Source organism: Nyctereutes procyonoides, unplaced genomic scaffold (assembly GCF_905146905.1).
Source record: "Nyctereutes procyonoides isolate TBG_1078 unplaced genomic scaffold, NYPRO_anot_genome, whole genome shotgun sequence".
Classification (NCBI taxonomy): Eukaryota; Metazoa; Chordata; class Mammalia; order Carnivora; family Canidae; genus Nyctereutes; species Nyctereutes procyonoides.
In genome coordinates, this window is record NW_026575126.1 from 75,533,432 (window position 1) to 75,553,649 (window position 20,218).

A 20,218-nucleotide genomic window follows, 5' to 3' on the forward strand; every position below is an offset into this window, starting at 1 on the left:
AGTAGCAATCTTTCTCTCCAAGACAGCGAGTTGGAGCTCTGGACCAAACACACACAGCATGAATCAATACCATATTTGCTTTCAAGTTTGTGCAGTCCATTAAATCATCCATAGGTTGTTTTTTTTTTTTCCCTCTGTCTCTCTCCCTCTCTCTCTCTTTTTGTTTGCTTTTAGAAAGTCACATTTGCATTGTCTCACCATATTTTTCTCAAGTTTTGTTCAAACTCGAATCCGTGGCTCACAGCCGACTAATAAAATTTTGCTAACCCAGACGTAGAAGAGCATCAGCAAGCATTTCTGGTGTGGGTTTTGTTTTGCCAGCAGGTAAATTACCTTGACTAACCATTTTTTTAGTTCTGTACTTGGTAACCCATGCCTATGAAAGGAATTGCCTTAAAGAGGAAAATCTCTCAGAGTATCTTCTCTGAAGAATGTTGGACGCACTCTTGAGCAAGTGTCCATGTTTTCTTTCTGTAGGCGATTTTCCTTTAGAACGAACTGCTAAGCAGGGGAAAGACAAGATACGTTTGATAGGAAATACCGAACAACGCTCTCCTTCTGGTACTCGGGCCTCAAATATGATCCAAATCTTTAATTTTTCTTTGCCACGTATAGGGTGTGTGGGTCCACATGCGCACATGCACACGCACACTCGTGATTTAAAGAATTCAACTCCACAGACTGCGTGTTAGATTAGTATGTATTCCTCGTAAGTCGTCACTCTAGCTGCTGATTGCTGTCTTCTAAAGGAAAAAAACACATTTTTCCTTCAAGACAGCATGTTAAGAATCTCTTAACCATGGGGAGGACCACTTCTCGCGTGCAGCTCTTGGCTGTAAAGCGCCAGGGTGCAGCGGGTGTAGCCTGGACTGGGAACTCTCTTTGGGCCGTCTGTCGGTGAAGTGGAGCCAACGTTCTCATTCTTTTCTTGATGGATTCAAAATGGCCTTTGGATTAAAGTCAGGAAACTTAATAAAATACACTCTTTTTTATTCTTACCTTTTAAAGAAACTGCTCCTCCTCTTAGCCTTGCATGTTGGCTAGAAACAGGATCTGTAGGGGAGCCCTCCTTCGTTCTCTGGCCAGGGCCACCCTCGCCTGTGAGCCTGCCGAGCCCACGAAGCGTCTTGCGCGTTGCCTTGGCCTGGTCTGTCCAGGGCTGTCCCTACAACGTACCCGGCCCTGTGTTCCCCCTTTGAGTCTGCCTTGTTGTCTTTCTGTGCTCTGCATCGTCTGCCCCCATCCCAAACAGGCCCCTAAAATTCTTCCACTTTCCATTCACAGATGTTCTTAAAATTGTCCTCCATTTGTCCCCTAGGGCCTGGGGACCCTGCTTGTCCTACTGGCTTTCCTCCATTTTCTCCAATTACGGCTCTCTTGTCCTAAAGCAGAAGCGCTCGCAGCCCACGAGCCCTGATATTGAGGTTTCCCTTGAGAGGCCCTGGAGTGCTGCATCTCCGAGAACGCTCTGAATCTGCGTCCTGTACTCGGAGACGGTCCCTCGTCCCGATGTCAGGAGATCGCAGCTCCCATCGCATTCACATTAGACCCTTCCTCCTGCTGCTGTGGTGTCACAAAGGTGGAAGAAAGGTTGTCTTCGCTTTCGGGCCGGTCAGGCTTTCTTCTTAATACGAGATGATCCTGGGAATGTAGACGGGCGGGCTGCGTGGCCACATTGCTATCGCTGGCCGTGCTGTTCCATATCCCCTTGCCAACAGCTCTTCGTCTGTGGTCTTGATGGGGGCATGTGAATATCACACACGGAGACAAGTATTTCCCCCTCAGCTCCCCTTTCCCCCAGCACTTCATCCCGTAGGGGAGTCAGATCAGGGTGCTGGCTCTGCTGTAAGAAGGGCACATCCGGCTGCCTCAGTGACCACGGGAGCCACACCCAAGCCTGTCCTCCTCACACCACCATTTCATTGGCAGCCCCTGGCTGGGTCGGCCGACCTGTTTCATTTGCTTCTCTGTTTCCCTCTTCCTCCCCCAGGGAAAGCGTTGAGAAAAGACACTCCAGCCACCCTTCACCAGCACCTATCCTCCCGGTGAGCACCCTGGGACATAACCGTAGCTCCGCTGAACAGATCAGGGGTCATTTGAACACTGAGGCTCGTGAGAAAGACAAATCCAAAGAGAGGGAGAGAGACCACTCGGAATCCCGCAAGGACCTGACCGCCGACGAGCACAAGGCAAAGGAGGGCCACCTGCCCGAGAAGGACGGCCACGGCCACGAGGGGCGAGCTGTGGGCGAAGAGGCCAAGCAGCTGGCCCGGGTGCCATCGCCCTACGTGCGGACCCCCGTGGTGGAGAGCGCCAGGCCCGGCAGTACCTCCAGCCGCGAGGTGGAGCAGCGCAAGAGCGAGCCGGCCTACGAGAACCCCAAGAAGAGCTCGGAGGTTAAGGTGAAGGAGGAGCGCAAAGAAGACCACGACCTGCCTCCGGAGGCCCCGCAGACCCACCGGTCTTCGGAGGCGCCTCCTCCCAGCTCCTCGTCCAGCGTGCACCCAGGGCCCCTGGCGTCGATGCCCATGACGGTGGGGGTGACGGGCATTCACCCCATGAACAGCATCAGCAGCCTGGACAGGACTCGCATGATGACTCCCTTCATGGGCATCAGTCCCATCCCGGGCGGAGAGCGGTTCCCATACCCTTCTTTCCACTGGGACCCCATCCGGGACCCTTTGAGGGATCCCTACCGAGAACTTGACATTCACCGGAGAGACCCGCTAGGCAGGGACTTCCTGCTGAGGAACGACCCTCTGCACCGTCTCTCGACCCCCCGGCTGTACGAGGCCGACCGCTCCTTCAGGGACAGAGAGCCTCACGACTACAACCACCACCACCACCACCACCACCACCCACTATCCGTGGACCCGCGGCGGGAGCACGAGCGCGGGGCCCACTTGGACGAGCGGGAGCGCCTGCACATGCTCAGAGAGGACTACGAGCACACACGACTGCACCCCGTGCACCCCGCCTCCCTGGACGGGCACCTGCCGCACCCCAGCCTCATCGCCCCGGGGCTCCCCAGCATGCACTACCCCCGGATCAGCCCCACCGCGGGGCACCAGAACGGACTGCTCAACAAAACCCCTCCAACGGCAGCGCTGAGCGCGCCCCCCCCACTCATTTCCACGCTGGGGGGCCGCCCGGTGTCCCCCCGCAGGACTACTCCTCTGTCGGCAGAGATGAGGGAGAGGCCGCCTTCCCACACCCTGAAGGACATCGAGGCTCGGTAAGGGAGAGCAGGACACGAGAGAGGAAGGAGAAGCTGTACAGCGACACGACGCCAGACCTGAGAGAGCGAGCGAGAATGGACCGCTAACACAGACTGGGGGGCCGCACGCCCCCGCCTCCTCCCCTTGTAAAAAATGTACAGACTCAGTGCAGATTTTGAAATGTTTTTTGTATATTATATGTTGAAATTTTTCAGATCTTTTAGCCAAGCCCTCTGTTCTCATGTCCCTAACTCTTTTGGTTTCTCGTATAAAACTTTTTTTGATTTGAACCAAAACCGTGAAGATGGCAAACACGCACCGATGTGGTGGTAACTGGGGGAAAACCAAGGGCAGCCCACACAGTCCAGCGTGTGGAGCTCCTTCAGATGAGAAGGGAAGGCCGTGTACATAGTTATGTAAAAACACATTGCTTCGTGAGCTAATGGTTCATATATGCAAAGGGTAAGACGAAAGCTTTACTTTGTACAAATGTAAATAGATAAAGAGTAAGTAACATAATACATTAATACTTCTTAAAATGTGCTATTTGCAGACTTAATATCAGCGAGCGTGGCCGGCTACGGCCGCGTTCCCATATATTGTTATAGACAGCTAAACCCTTCAACTATGCAATGAATGTTAGGGCTTTTCTCAAAAGCCCTCCTGACTCAAAGGAGCCTTTTCAAATCCATTTACAACATACTTAAGGTCATATTTTCCCTGAACAAGCGCTTACGTGATATGACTCTGTTTTCCTTGCTTGTGTTTTTCAAACAGAAACAATCCGATTTTGCAGCTCGGACCCCAGGCCGAAACCTTGGCTTTCGGAGTTGCCTGTGGGCCGCGGTGGCGGGGGGAGCGCAGCCCCGGAGAAGGGGAAGCCGAAGGCAGGGGCCACCAGGGGAGGATGGGAGTTGTCAGATGCCAAAATCAGGGGACACAGACAGGTCGCCAGCATCTCGTCACCATCAGTCACGTGATTTCACACACACACCTCATGTGGGAGCCATGCGGTTTTTTTTTTTTAGTGTGTCCTATTTCATATCTGTGCACACCTCCTCGTTCTGTAACGAGATTTGATGACACCCAAACAAATCCTGAAAGAAAGCTTCGAGTTTTCTCAGATGATGGATATGTTTTTCACTGTATTCAGTAACTGGCGGAGTTAGGGTGCATGTTTCCTGATGTGACTCGCTGTATTCCAGTTGGTAATAAAGTCTGGGAATCACCGGAGCAGGTCCACCTTTCGGAGCCATGGAGAGTTACAGAGGGTGAACAGGGGCAAAGTCTTGCGTGTGCGTGTGGTTTTCAGTTCGCATCAACCTTCATGTGTCTTCACAATACTTTTATAATACATTAAGCCTCTTGTCTACATATTTGGAGAGAATATGACTTTACTAGCAGAGAAATACAATATATCTTGTCTACTGGACTGTAAAATATATGTATGAAATAAAATTAGTTCCATTTGGTCTTCTAGTATATTAAAGTGCTATCCGATGTTGTTATCCTGTTTTTGCAAAAAAGAAAAAAAGTTAACTACAGACCATTGTTTCTAATAAGCAGAGAGATCTATTTTAGTAGTAAACTGAAGGTTTAGTTGTGAGCTTCAGATTTTTGTGAACTCCAGATGTTGTGCAGTGGTTTTTTTTTTTTTTTAAGACAACTAAAAAAAAAAAATCCCAAGGAATATGTACACTGGAACTGTAGTGGTAGCTTTCAGTATTGTAAAGAGATTGTTCTATACGGACCTTTTTGCTGTTTATCCTGTATGTAATAAAGTCCTTTCTAGACCCTATGTGAAAAGACACGTGAAAACCGACTGACTCTTCAGCATGTTCTCATCGGTGGAACCTACTTGTGTAATGTAAACTGTGCCATGTTATTAAAAAAATGTGAACCCAGCTTCCAACTGCTTGTTTGTGTGAGATGGCCATCCTTAACCTTAGGGAAGAAGCCGTGCTTGCAAGACCGGGCTCCCCGAGAGGAAACACGCTGAACCCAGCCCGCGTGAGGACACCAGGCTGAGCTGCGGGGCCCGTCACCGGTCGCCCTACCCTAAACGCAGTTAGCGACCTGCCCGTCAGTTCCTCTAACGTGCGCGCCCCGCTCTGGCAGCTGTGGATCTTCCGTTCTTTTCCTCTTTATTGTCGGGGTGCCCTAAGCCACCCACTGTTAAGTGACAGGAAGGGACTCACGGCCGTGGCGGGGCATGGAGGCGCAGGTGCGGGCAGCCTCGGAGCCCCGTGGTCGCTTCAGCGGCACACACGATGGAGCTGATGTCGGGCCTGTGACCACCGTTTTTGCTCGCTCCTTCCTTTGCATTTCAATCTGCGGACCTCGGTCGTTTGTGTGTTACTCCAAACGTTCCCAGTATTTTCCTCCTGTCTCTTACTTTCTCTGTGTCTCGTTGAACAGCCTGGCCCAGCCCTGGTGGGTTTGCAGCCTCCCTGCACCATCCCCCCCACACACACACACCCCGACCTCATCCTCTGAAATCTGGTTTTGTTTTTTCGAAATGTAAAAATATGTGTTAATTTTTCTTGTGTTGATCTCATGAAATTGCTGTTCGGATGCGATCGTTTGGATTGGTGTTTGTTATCTCTCTGGGAAGAAGCAGTCCAGGTCAGCGGGATGTGGGCACCCGCTGTCTGGGGATTAGCCGTGGAAGTGACCAGAAGCATGGGCTCAGCATTTGTGGGGGCGGGGGGAGTGCCCCACGGGGGAAGCCGGTTCAGGAATGGGGCTTGCAGGCCCGGAATGCCGAGGGGCGGAGAGGGGGTTCCCGAATAAAGACCCACTCCCCTCCTCTTGCCCTTCTGCTAACACCTGCTTCCCTGACCAGAGAATAGAACTTAAAGAGAAACTAGTGGTTTGGAAAAGGCGACCTGTGCTGTTTTCTCTGGATCGGGCAATTGTCGGGACCTTGCAGACCCCAGTGCTCTGCAGCGTCCTGCTGGGCCCGGCCTCGCGGCGCTGTCTGCACGGCCCGTGTGCCATCTCAGGACGCAGAAGAGTCAAACTCTCAAATCAGCCATGGTGTTTAATCCCTGGGGCTCTCTTCATCTCAACCTTTGCATATTTCCCTCTCATTATGCTCAGCGTCCCGGCCTTGATGGGTACTAGCACCAATTTGATTTCCTGCTAACCTATAGACGCTCTAATTATCTCCACCGCCTTTGACTGACAGTGATCTTGTTACCCTTCTAATGGTACATGACAAGTAAAGTAGCGAATATAATGATGCAATAATTGCCATTTTGGATGGATATTCGCAACAGCATTTGCTGTTTATCCTTCTGCCTCAATCAAGGTGGAGGAGAGGAAATCAGATGTGACTGCCGATGTTACGTACGTTTGTAGCATTAGAAGACGCGTGGGACGGCATTTGGCAGCGCGATCAGCTGAGCGGTCGTGGGGGGCCGAGACCTCCGGGGCGAGCATCCAGGCCGAGAGCCAGCCCGGCCTCCGCGGCACCGGATCGGCTGAAGGGAAACGGGACGCGAGAAGTGACGTGGGCTTTTTCACGTCACCTGGTTTAAACTCCCCATCGTTTCCTTCCTGTACATTTCGGAGCGATTTCTCAGACGGGAACTTTTCTTTTGGCAGCAGAGGGCTGTTTATCGGATAGGAAGTCGTACCAGCGAGGACAGTCCCACACCGGGCCGCACGGCCGCCCCAACCGTTGGCGCTCTGGGAAGTACAAAAGCAAGTTTGTAGCGTCTCACGTCCCGGGCTGCTGGAAGCTTCTGGTAAGGAGCTCGCAACCAGTCAAGGGAGCCCAACAGCCGCCCCGGGCCTCCCGTTCTCCGTGACCTCGAATCACAGAGCATCTCTGGAACCGTTTCTCAATGTGCCAGAGGAGACTGAACGTAACGGGGCCTGAAGACACGCAGGTGGTAAGCCCAGGGTGCACCGGCCTGGCTCGAGGCCTGAGCGTGAGCCCAGCTCGGCTGATCACTCCCAGGTCACAAGGTCATAGAAATTCTTGATACAGACGGGCTGACACGTTTGGCAGGACCAAAGAAAGTGGGCTGATGGCTCCCGGGTTCCTAACTCACCCCAGTGTCTCTCACCTGGTTGGGAAGGGCCTCCTCTCCGACCCAAAGCCTTCACTCACTCTCCGGTACACACGACTGGAGCCTAGCCTCTGTGCCAGCATTTGGAGACAGCGTGGCCCAGAAGCCTTCAAAGCCTGCCTTCAAGTCCTAGGTGGGGACAGGGTGGGGCAACGGGCCTCGGTTTCCTCCTCCGTAACTTGAACATGTTGGCTGATGATACTGGAGGCTCTTCAGGCTCTATCTGGATTCTGTATCTATGTTGGGCCCCAGGTTCCCTTCCAAACCTTTATTTGCCTCCGCACACCCTGTCTGTCCCCCACTCCCGGGGTGTCCCAGCAACACTTCATTGGCCGGCAGACTCTCTCCCTCTCCCCAGAAGGCCCTGGTGTCAGAATCAGCCAGCTTCAGGGTCAGATGCAGCCGCCTCCAGAAAGCCTACCCTGTGGGCGCATTTCGAGCTGACCCCTCCTTCTGGAGGCTTCCCCTCAGCCCTTCCTGCTCCAGGGACCTTAGGCCTCATCTTTTCTACTGTTCCCCAGGGCAGGGCATGAGTGGTGTGCGTCCAGGTGAAGCCCTGCCCCGCACACACCCTTAACATGCCTGTCACAACGTGGGAACCCCCACAAACCCTAAACCTGACACAGGTTAGATTGAATACCCGTGTTACAAGTCCAGTGAGGTCCCATGTCTTGAATTCCATTCTGTTCTCATTCATTTCTTTGAATGTGGCTACAGCCCCCGGCCTCATCCTACACTTTCAGGAATCATGGATCTTGGTCCCAAGTTTGAAAACAGGATCATGGAAGGGCTCCTCCAGGTTGTAAGGAAGCGGAGACGCTGGGCTAAGCAGCAGGGCGCGGTGAGCACCCCGTGTGTGCTGCAGCTGGCTCTGTTCACATCGGTCCCGGGGTCCGAAGCCATCCCAGGCTTCCACCAGCCTCGCCCCCGCGTGCCTTCCCCCCTGCACACTGGCCTCTCCCATGGCTCTCTCTCTCTGTCTTTGTTCCCACTGCTGTCTCCTCCCCATTTGCTTCAAAGGTCTTCACCTCCAGGAAGCCTTCCCAAACTGCCTTGCATCCCCTCCCCACATCAGGTAATTGCTTAGACTTGCGTTTCTCAGAGTGTGGTCCCCGAGCCAGCAGCTGCACTGCCTGGGAACTCGTTAGGAGCACACATTCGCAGCCCCCTCCCTCCAACCTCCCAAATCTGGAACTCAGGCCCAGTGATGCGTGTTTTAACGAGCCCTCCAGGTGGTTCTAAGCCATAACCAAGTTTGAGAACCAATCGTATCAGACCATGTGAAAAGTTCAAGGAAAAGTTCTAGCCAAAAGCTGCAGAATCATCGGGTAACAGAACATGATCCCGGGAGAGAAGCTGTGTTCTCTGACTTTCCGGCCTGACTCCCGTGATCCTACTGGATCACAGAGAGGTTGTAACCCTGTTTGAGCCAGAAAGGCATTTTTGCCTTCCTGATTCCTCACTGTTGTCCTGTCACCAACACTACAGAGTAAGCAGGGAGGCTCCCCCCACCCCAAACAGTAATGACAGCAGCCAGTGGTAACAGTTGCATGCACTGTTCTAAGTGCTTTTCACGTGGATTAGCTCCCTGAATGTTTTCAAAGGCCTTACAAGGCGTAACCCCGATGGGACAAGTGGGAAAGTGAGGCCCAGAGAGATGAAGTAATTTGCCCATGTTCGGGTGCATTACCTAGATCCAAACCTGGGCAGTCACCCTCTAGAGTCCATGTAACCACGGCCCTTGTTACCACTGAGAAGGGCGTGCTGAGTTAATGAACCATATAAACAGCAATCGCAGGAACATCGTTTACCCCTTAACACTTCCTTGTAGTTAGCACCAGATAGATTCCAGGGGTGGCATACTGGTTGCCTGAAATAAAAAGGAGGGAGGGAGAGAGGGAGGGAGGGAAATGAAAAAGAAAGAAAAAAAAGAAAAGAAGAAAAGGAAAAAAAGAAGAAAAAAAGGAAGGAAGGAAAGAAAGAAAAGAGAAAAAGAAAGGGAGAAGCAGGGAGGAAGGCAACAAGAGGATGATTTGTGGCTCAATGATAATCTGCCATGAACCAAGGATTATGTTTAGTCCAAGTCTAAGGTTGATTAAAAAAAAAAAATAGTGGCTCGTGCGGTGCAAAGCAGCCCTCAATGTGTTGGATTTGGCCCAGAGTTATTCTAGAATACAGAAATTTTCTGTAGGCAAACTCAAAGTCGTGACTGCCTGGAGCCCTTGTCCCTGGGAGACCACGTGCCCTGAGCTGGTTCCTTCCGGGTGAAGCTGCTACTACTGCGCGGCACGTGGCTGTGGGTACGTGCAAGGGGTTGCTACAGAAGTCCTTCAAAACAAAGTGCACCCATATCGGATCATTCAGGTAGAAGCCACGCTCCGGGTGATGCGGTGACAGCCTTTGCCAGTCATAGACCAGCGTTCCTCTGTCATGTGGGGTTTCCATCCCTTCTGATGGGATCCTCAGCCGGCTGAGTCTGTACTAGTGCATCTAAGGATGCCACCTGCTGTCGTCCCCCAACAGCAGAAGCTCCTGCCCCGTCTGGGGGTGTGGACTGGATGGATGTTCGGCAAATGTGGAGGGGGTCCCACTGGCCAGACTTGTGCTGGGGGCAGACTGGCCCTCCCTCCCCCTGGGCTGACATCCAGGGAAACACAGTCAGGTGACCAGTTTACCAGGACAATTAGGGGCAGGAGCAGATGGTATCAAAGGTGATGACCGAGAGGGAGGCCACCTCTCAGGAAGGTGTGTGCAAGGCCCTGCCAAGGGAAGGAAATGAGCCCCCCGCCCGCCCCCCCCGCCTCCATTTCAGCCAGGCTTTGCTGCAGCCTCCACTCCTGGGCACCCCCAAACCCCCTCGTGCTGGGGGGCCTGTGCGATGAGATGGCTTCTGTTCCTGAGAATCCCCAGAGGATGGGAAATGTGTCACTGTCTTCTTCCTGCCGTCCCACCAAGGGCCAAGCGATGGGGCCTCTCGTTCCTTCTGGGGCAGATCAAACCGGATGAATGGTGCCTGTCCTGGGCCTTGGTTTCCTCGCCTCAAAAATGGGACGAAGGCAGGAGACAGGACTTGACCTGCAAAGCTTCCAGTTTCTCTTTCAGTTCCAACAGGTCACATGTATGCGGCCAGGTCGAATTTTTTTTTTAACAGTTTATTCATTTGTGAGACACACAGAGGGGCAGAGGCCCAGGCAGAGGGAGAAGCAGGCTCCCTGCAGGGAGCCCCACGCAGGACTGATCCCAGGGCGCCGGGGTCACGGGATCACGCCCTGAGCCGAAGGCAGACACCCGACCATTGATGCGCCCAGGTGTGCTGCGGCCGGGTAGTATTTTATTTGCCGACAGTCGGGGAAGAAAAGAAATGCTGAGATAAAAACAGCAAAGTGCCAGTGGTGTCCGAGAGACCAGGTGAAGGGGCGGGCAGCCAGATCCGGGAAGGTCTTGGGGGCCCGCGGCTGAGGGTCTCCTGGGCTGAGACCAAGCTTCCTCCTGTGAGCAGTCGGGCGCTACGGGACTTTCTGTCACTGCAGCGTCCGGAGAGGGGTCTGGAGGCCGCCCCGGTCACGCCGAGCCCTGACAGCGCCACGGGGCTGCATCCCACACGCATCCCTCACGCTCCTTCCGCTCCAGCCCCCCTTGCACACCCGGGAACGCGGGGCCCAGCGGGGATCCGAGCCCCGCGGCCTCCACTCGCCCCCGAGGCCCCGCGGCGGCCCGGCTCGGGTCGGGGCTGCCGCACCCTCCGTGCTCCTGCGGGACCCTCCGCAGCGTCCGCCCCCGGGGCGCTCCAGCCCCTCCCCTGGCCCGGCCGCCCGGCCCCCGCCCGCGCGGGACAAGAGGCGGCTGCAAGCCGCAGGGCTGGAGTCCCGGCCGCGGAGCCTCGGCGCCCCCCACCTGGGCAGGGTCCTCCTCTGCCTCCCGCCGCTGCCCTGGGGGCTCCGGGGCCCAGCACCCAGTCCCTCCGCCCCACGCCCCCCAGGGCCCCCCCGCCCCCCCCCCCCCCCCCCCCGAGCGCGAAGGGCTGTCACCGCGCCGCCCGGCCTCGCAGGCCTCGCAGGCCTCGCAGGCTTCCGCCCCTCCGGAGGTCCCGGCCGCGGGCTCGCCCCGGCCCCGGGGTCCCCCATAGCTCGGCTGCTGCTGACTCCCGCCCCGGCCCCTCCGCCCCTCGTCCTGGGGGCAGCCCTGGACGGCGCCCCGGCCACCCCGCCACCGCGCGGCAGGCCCGGCAGCCCGAGCGCGTCACCCATCCCACACCCGAGCCCGCAGGCCGGGCGGGCCTCCTGGAGGAGGAGTCGGCCCTCCTGCCCGGTTCTCGGTTCTCAGCACCGCGGAGACAAGGACAACGAAACGACAAGGCCCAGCCCCAGCCTGCGTCTCCCCCGGGGGGGCGGGGGGCTGAGACACCCCCACCCGCAGCCCGCAGAGCTCGCGGAGCCGGGTCCTGGGTACAGGCGCGGGCCCGGCCCCGCTGACGGCTCTGCCCTGGAGGCTGAGCCTGTGGCCTGGCTGGACTCTGGCAGGAGAGGCCCGCGCCTCACGCACCCGCACGCACCGTCACGCACCCGCACGCACCCGCACGCACCCCGCACCGCACACCCCCACGCACCCGCACGCACCCGCACGCACCCGCACGCACCCGTACGCACCCGCACGCACCCTCACGCACCCGCACTCACCCGCACGCACCCTCACGCACCCTCACGCACCGTCACGCACCCGCACGCACCCGCACGCACCGTCACGCACCCGCACGCACCCGCACGCACCCGCACGCACCGTCACGCACCCGCACGCACCCGCACGCACCCGTCACGCACCCGCACGCACCCGCACTCACCCGCACGCACGCACCCTCACGCACCCTCACGCACCCGTCACGCACCCGCACGCACCCGCACGCACCGTCACGCACCCGCACGCACCCTCACGCACCCGCACGCACCGTCACGCACCCGCACGCACCCGCACGCACCGCACGCACCCGCACGCACCCGTACGCACCCGCACGCACCCTCACGCACCCGCACGCACCCACACGCACCCGCACGCACCCACACGCACCCGCACTATCACGGAGCCTCTGGCCGGCGCCGCCCCTCGGGGCTGGCTGCAGCCTCAGGGTCCCCGGGCCCCGCTCCTCCAGGCCTCTCGTGGTGACCTCAGGACGAGGGTCCGAGGCTTCGGCCGCCCTAAAGCTGGCGGGTGGCGCCGCGCCCGCGTTGACCGCAGGGACGGGGAGGACGTGGGCGGGGACACACGCGCTCGCAGCAAAGACGCCGGTGAACGCGTCCGTCGGCCCCTCGGCCCCTCGGGCTGGGCTCCCGCCTTCGGGCTCCTCTGCTCGCGGCCCCTGGGGCGCCCCCCGCTGCGAGGCGCTCAAAGGCTGCGCGGGATCCAGGGCCTGGGACTCTTCAAAAGTCTCGGTTCGTGGGAGAGACAGGGGCGCAGCGCGCGGCGGAGGGCGTCAGGCCGACCTGGCCCGGGGCCGCACCCCGCGCCCCGCCCCCGCGCCCCGCCGCGCCCCGCCGCGCCCCGCGCCCCGCCGCGCCCCGACCCCGGCCCCGGCCCCGACCCCGGCCCCGGCCCCGACCCGCGCGAAATCAAGGGTCCACGGCTCCACCCGAGCCCCCGGGCGCCCCACAGCCCCACAGCCGTCGCTGCGCTTCAGTTTCGACATGTAACAAGGAGGACGCAGACGCGAGGACGGCCGGTCCGTACGCATCGGTGTAGGATGTTTGATGACACCTGAGATCTCGAGTGGCATTGCTGAATGGTAGGACATGACGCAAGTGATCTGTATACGTGTTTTGATGTTCGCCGACTATAGTTTGTATTTTCTCTTTCATTTAAGACGTGATCTGGAATATTCAGAAGTGATTAAAGTATGCAAGATACATTTTGATTTTTAGATGTCTCGTTCATTCACTCTCTTGGTATGAATGTTCTGTATGTTTTGAATGAAACTGCATTTTATTCTTTGATCCCTTAGGTCAGGGAATCAGTGCACTTTTTCTGGAAAGACCCAGAGTAAATATTTTAGGCTCCATGAACCACGGGGTCTTTGTCGTGGCCACTCAGCCCCACTCCTGTAGCACGGAAGCCACCATGGACTATGAGGAAATGAACGAATGGGCTGAACTGCAACAAAACTTTTTAAAAAAGATTTTATTTGTTCATGAGAGACATAGAGGGGCAGAGACACCGGCAGAGGGAGAAGCAGGCTCCGTGCAGGGAGCCCGATGCGGGGCCGGATCCCAGGACCCCGGGATCACGCCCTGGGCCGAAGGCAGAGCGTCGACCTCTGAGCCACCCGGGCGCCCCTGAACTGCAATAAAACTCTACAAAACAGAGGGTGGACTAGATCTGGCCCATGAGCCATAGTTCACTGATCCCTGCATTCGACCATCGAAAATAAGTTCAAGTCAACTTCATGATGGAAATAGAAAGTGCAAAAGTGGAACTCACGAAAGAGAAAAGAAACTGGGGGGAAAAATAAACAGAAAACTGTTCAAAGGAAGTCTGCTTACCTCCTGAAAGCAAGGCAGGTCTGAAAGGGCCGAATTCCATCGAGCACAATCTCTGTACAATTTGCAGGCTAAACGTTACACGTTGTTCACATTCACTCGTTTTATGAGGTTGTCAATTGTCAGCATATGGGTTAAGAAAGAATACAGAGTTGCGGTTGCTCTCTCGAGGCTGCAAAACTGTGGTGCAACGTCACAGCCAAGGCACCAACACCCAAACAACCCACAAGTCCTGCCCACGTGTCCCAATTTCAGTCATCCCCACCCGTTCGGGTGTGTTCGGTTCTTGACAATGGGTCATATGGTGGCTGCATTTTACTCTCTCAAGGAAATTGGAAACTCTTTTCTAGGGTAGCTGTATATTCCTTCCAGCGCCATATGAGTGATCCAATTTTTATGCATCTTCACCAGCATTTGGTGTTAATTTTTTGTTCTAAGTTTAGCCGTCCTGTTGCTGGATGGTGACATCTCATTGCCAGTTTCTTAAAGTATTTTATTTATTTATTTATTTATTTAGAGAGCAAGTGAGTGGGGGAGGGGCAGTGGGAGAGAGAATCTCCAACAGGCTGCGCTGAGGTCGGAGCCCAACACGAGGTTCAATCCCAGGACCCTGAGATCATGACCTGAACCAAAATCAAGAGTCAGATACTTACCTGAGAGAGCCGCCCAGGTGCCACCTCCCTTGCCAGTTTAATTTGCTTTTCCCTGATGGCTAATAATATTGAATATGACGTTTCCTAGCTTTATCCAGGTATGACTGACATCAGGTTGTGCAACATGATGGTGTTTGTTAAAGACGTACATGGTGATTTAATATATGTATACCCTGAAGTGACTACCACAACCTATTTAATCAATACACCCATCACCTTTTCCAGAACACTTAAGATCCACTCTTAGAAAATTTCAAGTATATAATACAGTATCATTATAGTGCAGTAACTACAATCACATGCTATACATTAGATCCGCAGAACTTATTCGTCTTGTAACTGAAAGCTTGTCCTCGCTGACTAGCATCTCCCTATTTCTTGCATCCACTACCTCCTGGCCACCACCTTTCTACTCTCCGGTTCCGTGAGTTGAACATCTTTCTATGTGACATAGTTTTTTTGCTAACAAAATAAAAATGTTTACTTTCAGTTGACATCTGTATATATTACCCAGTAAAATATCTGTTCCTGCCTTTTGTCCATTTTCTATTTCTTTTTTACTGTGGAATTTTGAGAGTTCTCTATGTTTTCTACATACTAGTCCTTTGTCAGATATGTGGTTTGCAAATATTTTTCTCTTCCAGTCTGTGGTTTTTCTCATCTCCTTTACATGGGCTTTTACAGAGCAATAGTTTCAGTTTTGATGAGGTCCAGTTTATCAGCTTTTTCCCCTTTTTGTGTAATACTTCTGAAGTCAAGTCTGAAAACTTTTTGCCTAGTCTTAGATAACAAATATTTTACTCCGATTTTTTTTAAAGTAGTTTCATGTGTTCCATGTAAGTCTATGACCGATTTTGAGGTAGTTTTTGTACAAGATGTGATGTTTAAGTTGGAGATTGTTTTTCTGCTTATGGATGTCCACTTGATCCAACACCATTTGCTGAAAACATTGATTTTTGTACCTTTGTCAAAAATCAGTTAAGCATATTTGTGTGGGACTGTTTCTAAACTATTCTGTTTTTGATCCATCTATATTTTCTTTTTAAATTTAAATTATTGTTTTCATCATCATAAGTGTACTCTTTAATCCCCATCATTTATTTCACCCATCCACCAACCACCGCCCTGCTAATAACCCTCAGATTATTCTCTATAGCTAACAGTCTATTTCTTGGTTTGTCTCTCATTCTCTTATTTTTTCCTTTGCTCAGATTTTGTTCCTTAAATTTCACATATGAATGAAATCATGTGGTATTTGTCTTTCTCTGACTTAGTTCACTTAGCATTGTCCTCTCTAGCTCCGTGTCATTGAAAATGGCAAAATTCCATTCTTTTTTATGGCTGAATAATATTCCATTGTGTGTGTGTGTGCATATGTGTTCACACGTATCAATGGACACTTTAGTCTGCTTCTATAATTTGACTGTTGTAAATAATGCTGCAGTAAACCCTGAGGTGCATGTATCACTTTGAATTAGTGTTTATGTATTTTTTGAGTAAATACCCAGTAATGTGATTACTGGATCATAAGGTAGTTGTACTTTTAATTTTTTGAGGAACCTCCATACTGTTTCTCAGAGTGGCTACACCAGTATGCATTCCCACCAACAGTGCAAGAGGGTCCCTTTCTCTCCACAGCCTCACCAACACCTATTGTTTCTTGTGTTTTTTATTTTAGCCATTCTGACAAGTGTGAGGTGATATCTCACTGTAGTTTTTTAAAAGCTTTATTTATTTATTTTATAGAGAGAAAGAGTGCTAGCAGGGGGAGGGGCAGAGGGAGAGAGACAAACAGACACCCTGGCTGAGCGCAGAGCTGGACACAGGACCTGATCCCACAACCCTGAGATCATGATGTGAGCCAAATCAAGAGTTGGATGCTCAGCTGACTGAACCACCCATTGCAATTTTGATTTGCATTTCCCTGATGTCGAATGATGTGTCTGTTTGCCATCTGGATGTCTTCTTTGGAGAAATATCTGTTCGTCTCTTCTACCCACTTTTTTTATATATTTTTTTTATTTACGATAGTCACACACACACACACACACAGAGAGAGAGAGAGAGAGAGAGAGAGAGAGAGAGGCAGAGACACAGGCAGAGGGAGAAGCAGGCTCCATGCACTGGGAGTCCGACGTGGGATTCGATCCCGGGTCTCCAGGATCGTGCCCTGGGCCAAAGGCAGGCGCTAAACCGCTGCGCCACCCAGGGATCCCTCTTGTTAAATTGGATTATTTGTTTTGGGGGATGTGGAGTTGTATCAGTTCTTTATTGTTTTGCTTTTTAAATTAATTTTTACATTTGTTTTTATTGAAGTTCAATTTGCCAATATATAGTATAACACCCAGCACTCATCCCATCAAGTGCCCCCCTCAGTGCTTGTCACCCAGTCACCCCTCGTCCCCTTCCACAACCCTTCGTTCATTTCCCAGAGTTAAGAGTCTCTCGTTGTTTGTCTCCCTCTCTAATTTTCCTCGCTCAGTTCCCCTCCTTTCACCTATAATCCCTTTCACTATTTCTTATATTCCCCATATGAGTGAAACCATATGATTGTTCTTCTCCAATTGACTTACTTCACTCAGCATAATACCCTCCAGTTCCATCCACTTCGAAGCAAATAGTGGGTATTCGTCCTTTCTGATGACTAATATTCCATTGTATACATAGACCACATCTTCTTTATCCATTCATCTGTCGATGGACACCGAGGCTCCTTCCACAGTTTGGCTATTGTGGACGATGCTGCTAGAAACATCGGGGTGCAGGTGTCCCGGGGTTCACTGCATCTGAATCTTTGGGGTAAATCCCCAACAGTGCAATTGCTGGGTCGTAGGGCAGGTCTATTTTTAACTCTTTGAGGAACCTCCACACAGTTTTCCAGAGTGGCTGCACCAGTTCACATTCCCACCAACAGTGCAGGAGGGTTCCCCTTTCTCCACATCCTCTCCAACATTTGTTGTTTCCTGCCTTGTTAATTTTCCCCATTCTCACTGGTGTGAGGTGGTATCTCATTGCGATTTTGATTTGTATTTTCCTGATGGCCAGTGATGTGGAGCATTTTCTCATGTGATTGTTGGCCATGTCTATGTCTTCGTCTGTGAGATTTCTCTTCATGTCTTTTGCCCATTTCATGATTGGATTGTGTGTTTCTTTGCTGTTGAGTTTAATAAGCTCTTTATAGATCTCGGATACTAGCCCTTTATCTGATACGTCATTTGCAGATATCTTCTCCCATTCTGTAGGTTGTCTTTTAGTTTTGTTATTTCTTTTGCTGTGCAGAAGCTTTTTATTCTGATTAAGTCCCAATAGTTTATTTTTGCTTTTCCTTCCCTTGCCTTCATAGATGTATCTTGCAAGAAGCTGCTGTGGCCAAGTCAAAAAGGGTGTTGCCTGTGTTCTTTAGGATTTTGATGGATTCTTGTCTCACATTTAGATCTTTCATCCATTTTGAGTTTATCTTTGTGTCTGTGTAAGACAATCGTCTAGTTTCATTCTTCTGCACGTGGATGTCCAATTTTCCCAGCACCATTTATTGAAGAGACTGTCCTTTTTCCAGTGGAGAGTCTTTCCTGCTTTGTTGAATATTATTGACCATAGAGTTGAGGGCCCATTTCTGGATTCTCTATTCTGTTGCATTGGTCTATGTGTGTTTTTGTGCCAGTACCACACTGTCTGGATGATCACAATGTTGTAGTACAGCTTGAAATCTGGCATTGGGATGCCCCCAGCTTTGGTTTTCTTTTTTAATATTCCCCTGGCTCTTTGGGGTCTTTTCTGATTCCACACAAATCTTAAGATGATTTTTCCAACTCTGTAAAGAAAGTCCATGGTATTTTGATAGGGATTGCATTAAATGTGTAAATTGCCCTGGGTAGCATTGACATTTTCACAATATTAATTTTTCCAATCCATGAGCATGGAATATTTTTCCATCTCTTTGTGTCTTCCTCAATTTCTTTCAGAAGTGTTCTATAGTTTTTAGGGTATAGATCCTTTACCTCTTTGGTTAGGTTTATTCCTAGGTATCTTATGCTTTTGGGTGCAATTGTAAATGGGATTGACTCCTTAATTTCTCTTTCTTCAGTCTCATTGTTAGTGTATAGAAATGCCACTGATTTCTGTGCATTGATTTTGTATCCTGCCACACTACCAAATTGCTGTATGAGTTCTAGCAATCTTGGGGTGGAGGCTTTTGGGTTTTCTATGTAGAGTATCATGTCATCAGCGAAGAGGGAGAGTTTGACTTCTTCTTTGCCAGTTTGAATGCTTTTAATGTCTTTTTGTTGTCTGATTGCTGAGGCTAGGACTTCCAGTACTATGTTGAATAGCAGTGGTGAGAGTGGACATCCCTGTCTTGTTCCTGATCTTAGGGGAAAGGCTCCCAGTGCTTCCCCATTAAGAATGATATTTGCTGTGGGCTTTTCGTAGATGGCTTTTAAGATGTTGAGGAATGTTCCCTCTATCCCTACACTCTGAAGAGTTTTGATCAGGAATGGATGCTGTATTTTGTCAAATGCTTTCTCTGCATCTATTGAGAGAATCCTATGGTTTTTGTTTTTTTCTCTTATTGATATGATCTGTCATGTTGATTGTTTTACGAGTGTTGAACCAGCCCTGCATCCCGGGGATAAATCCCACTTGGTCGTGGTGAATAATCTTCTTAATGTACTGTTGGATCCTATTGGCTAGTATCTTGTTGAGAATTTTTGCATCTGTGTTCATCAGGGATATTGGACTATAATTCTCCTTTTTGGTGGGGTCTTTGTCTGGTTTTGGAATCAAGGTCCTGCTGGCCTCATAGAATGAGTTTGGAAGTACTCCATCCCTTTCTATCCTTTGGAACAGCTTTAGTAGAATAGGTATGATTTCTTCTTTAAACGTTTGATAGAATTCCCCTGGGAAGCCATCTGGCCCTGGACTTTTCTGTCTGGGAGGTTTTTGATGACTGCTTCAATTTCCTCCCTGGTTATCGGCCTGTTCAGGTTTTCTATTTCTTCCTGTTCCAGTTTTGGTAATTTGTGATTTTCCAGAAATGCATCTCTAGGTTGTCTAATTTGTTGGCATATAGCTGTTCATAATACGTTTTTAAAATCGTTTGTATTTCCTTGGTATTAGTTGTGATCTCTCCTCTTTCATTCTCCTCAATGAAAAGATTTTATTAATTTGAGTCTGTTTCTCTTTTCTTTTTATTAAGGCTGGCTAGAGGTTTATCTATTTTATTAATTCTTTCAAAGAACCAGCTCCTGGTTTTGTTGATCTGTTCTATAGTTCCTCTGGTCTCTATTTCATTGAGTTCTGCTCAAGTCTTTATTAACTCTCTTCTACTTGATGTAGGCTGTACTTGCTGTTCTTTCTCCAGTTCCTTTAGGTGTGAGGTTAACTTGTATATTTGAGTTTTTTTCCAATTTTTTTTGAGGGAGGCTTGTATTGTGATATATTTCTCTCCTAGGACCTCTTTTGCTGTATTCCAAAGATTTTGAACAATTGTATCTTCATTTTCATTAGTTTCCACGAGTCTTTTTAATTCTCTGATTTCCTGGTTGACCCATTCTTCTTTTAGTAGGATACTCTTTAAACTCCATGTGTTTGGATTTCTTCCAAATTTCTTCTTGTGATTGAGTTCTAGTTTGAAAGCATCTTGGTCTGAAAATATGCAGGGGACAGTCTCAATCTTTTGGTATCAACCAAAGAGACCTGATTTGTGATCCAGTATGTGGTCTATTCTGGAGAAAGTTACATGTGCA

At 51.3% G+C, this 20,218-nt stretch overlaps 1 protein-coding gene across 3 annotated transcripts in view; it reads left to right on the forward strand.

The window, feature by feature from the left end:
- AUTS2 (activator of transcription and developmental regulator AUTS2) overlaps nt 1–5,123 on the forward strand; it is a 1,136,649-nt gene extending 1,131,526 nt beyond the window's left edge. For all 3 annotated transcript variants that reach the window (XM_055340077.1, XM_055340076.1, XM_055340078.1), the window contains exon 19: nt 1,991–5,123. In XM_055340077.1, coding sequence (XP_055196052.1) covers nt 1,991–3,239 — 1,249 coding nt within the window. In that variant the 3' untranslated portion in view covers nt 3,240–5,123. The remainder of the gene's footprint in view (nt 1–1,990) is intronic.
- Nucleotides 5,124–20,218: the final 15,095 nt, after the last annotated feature.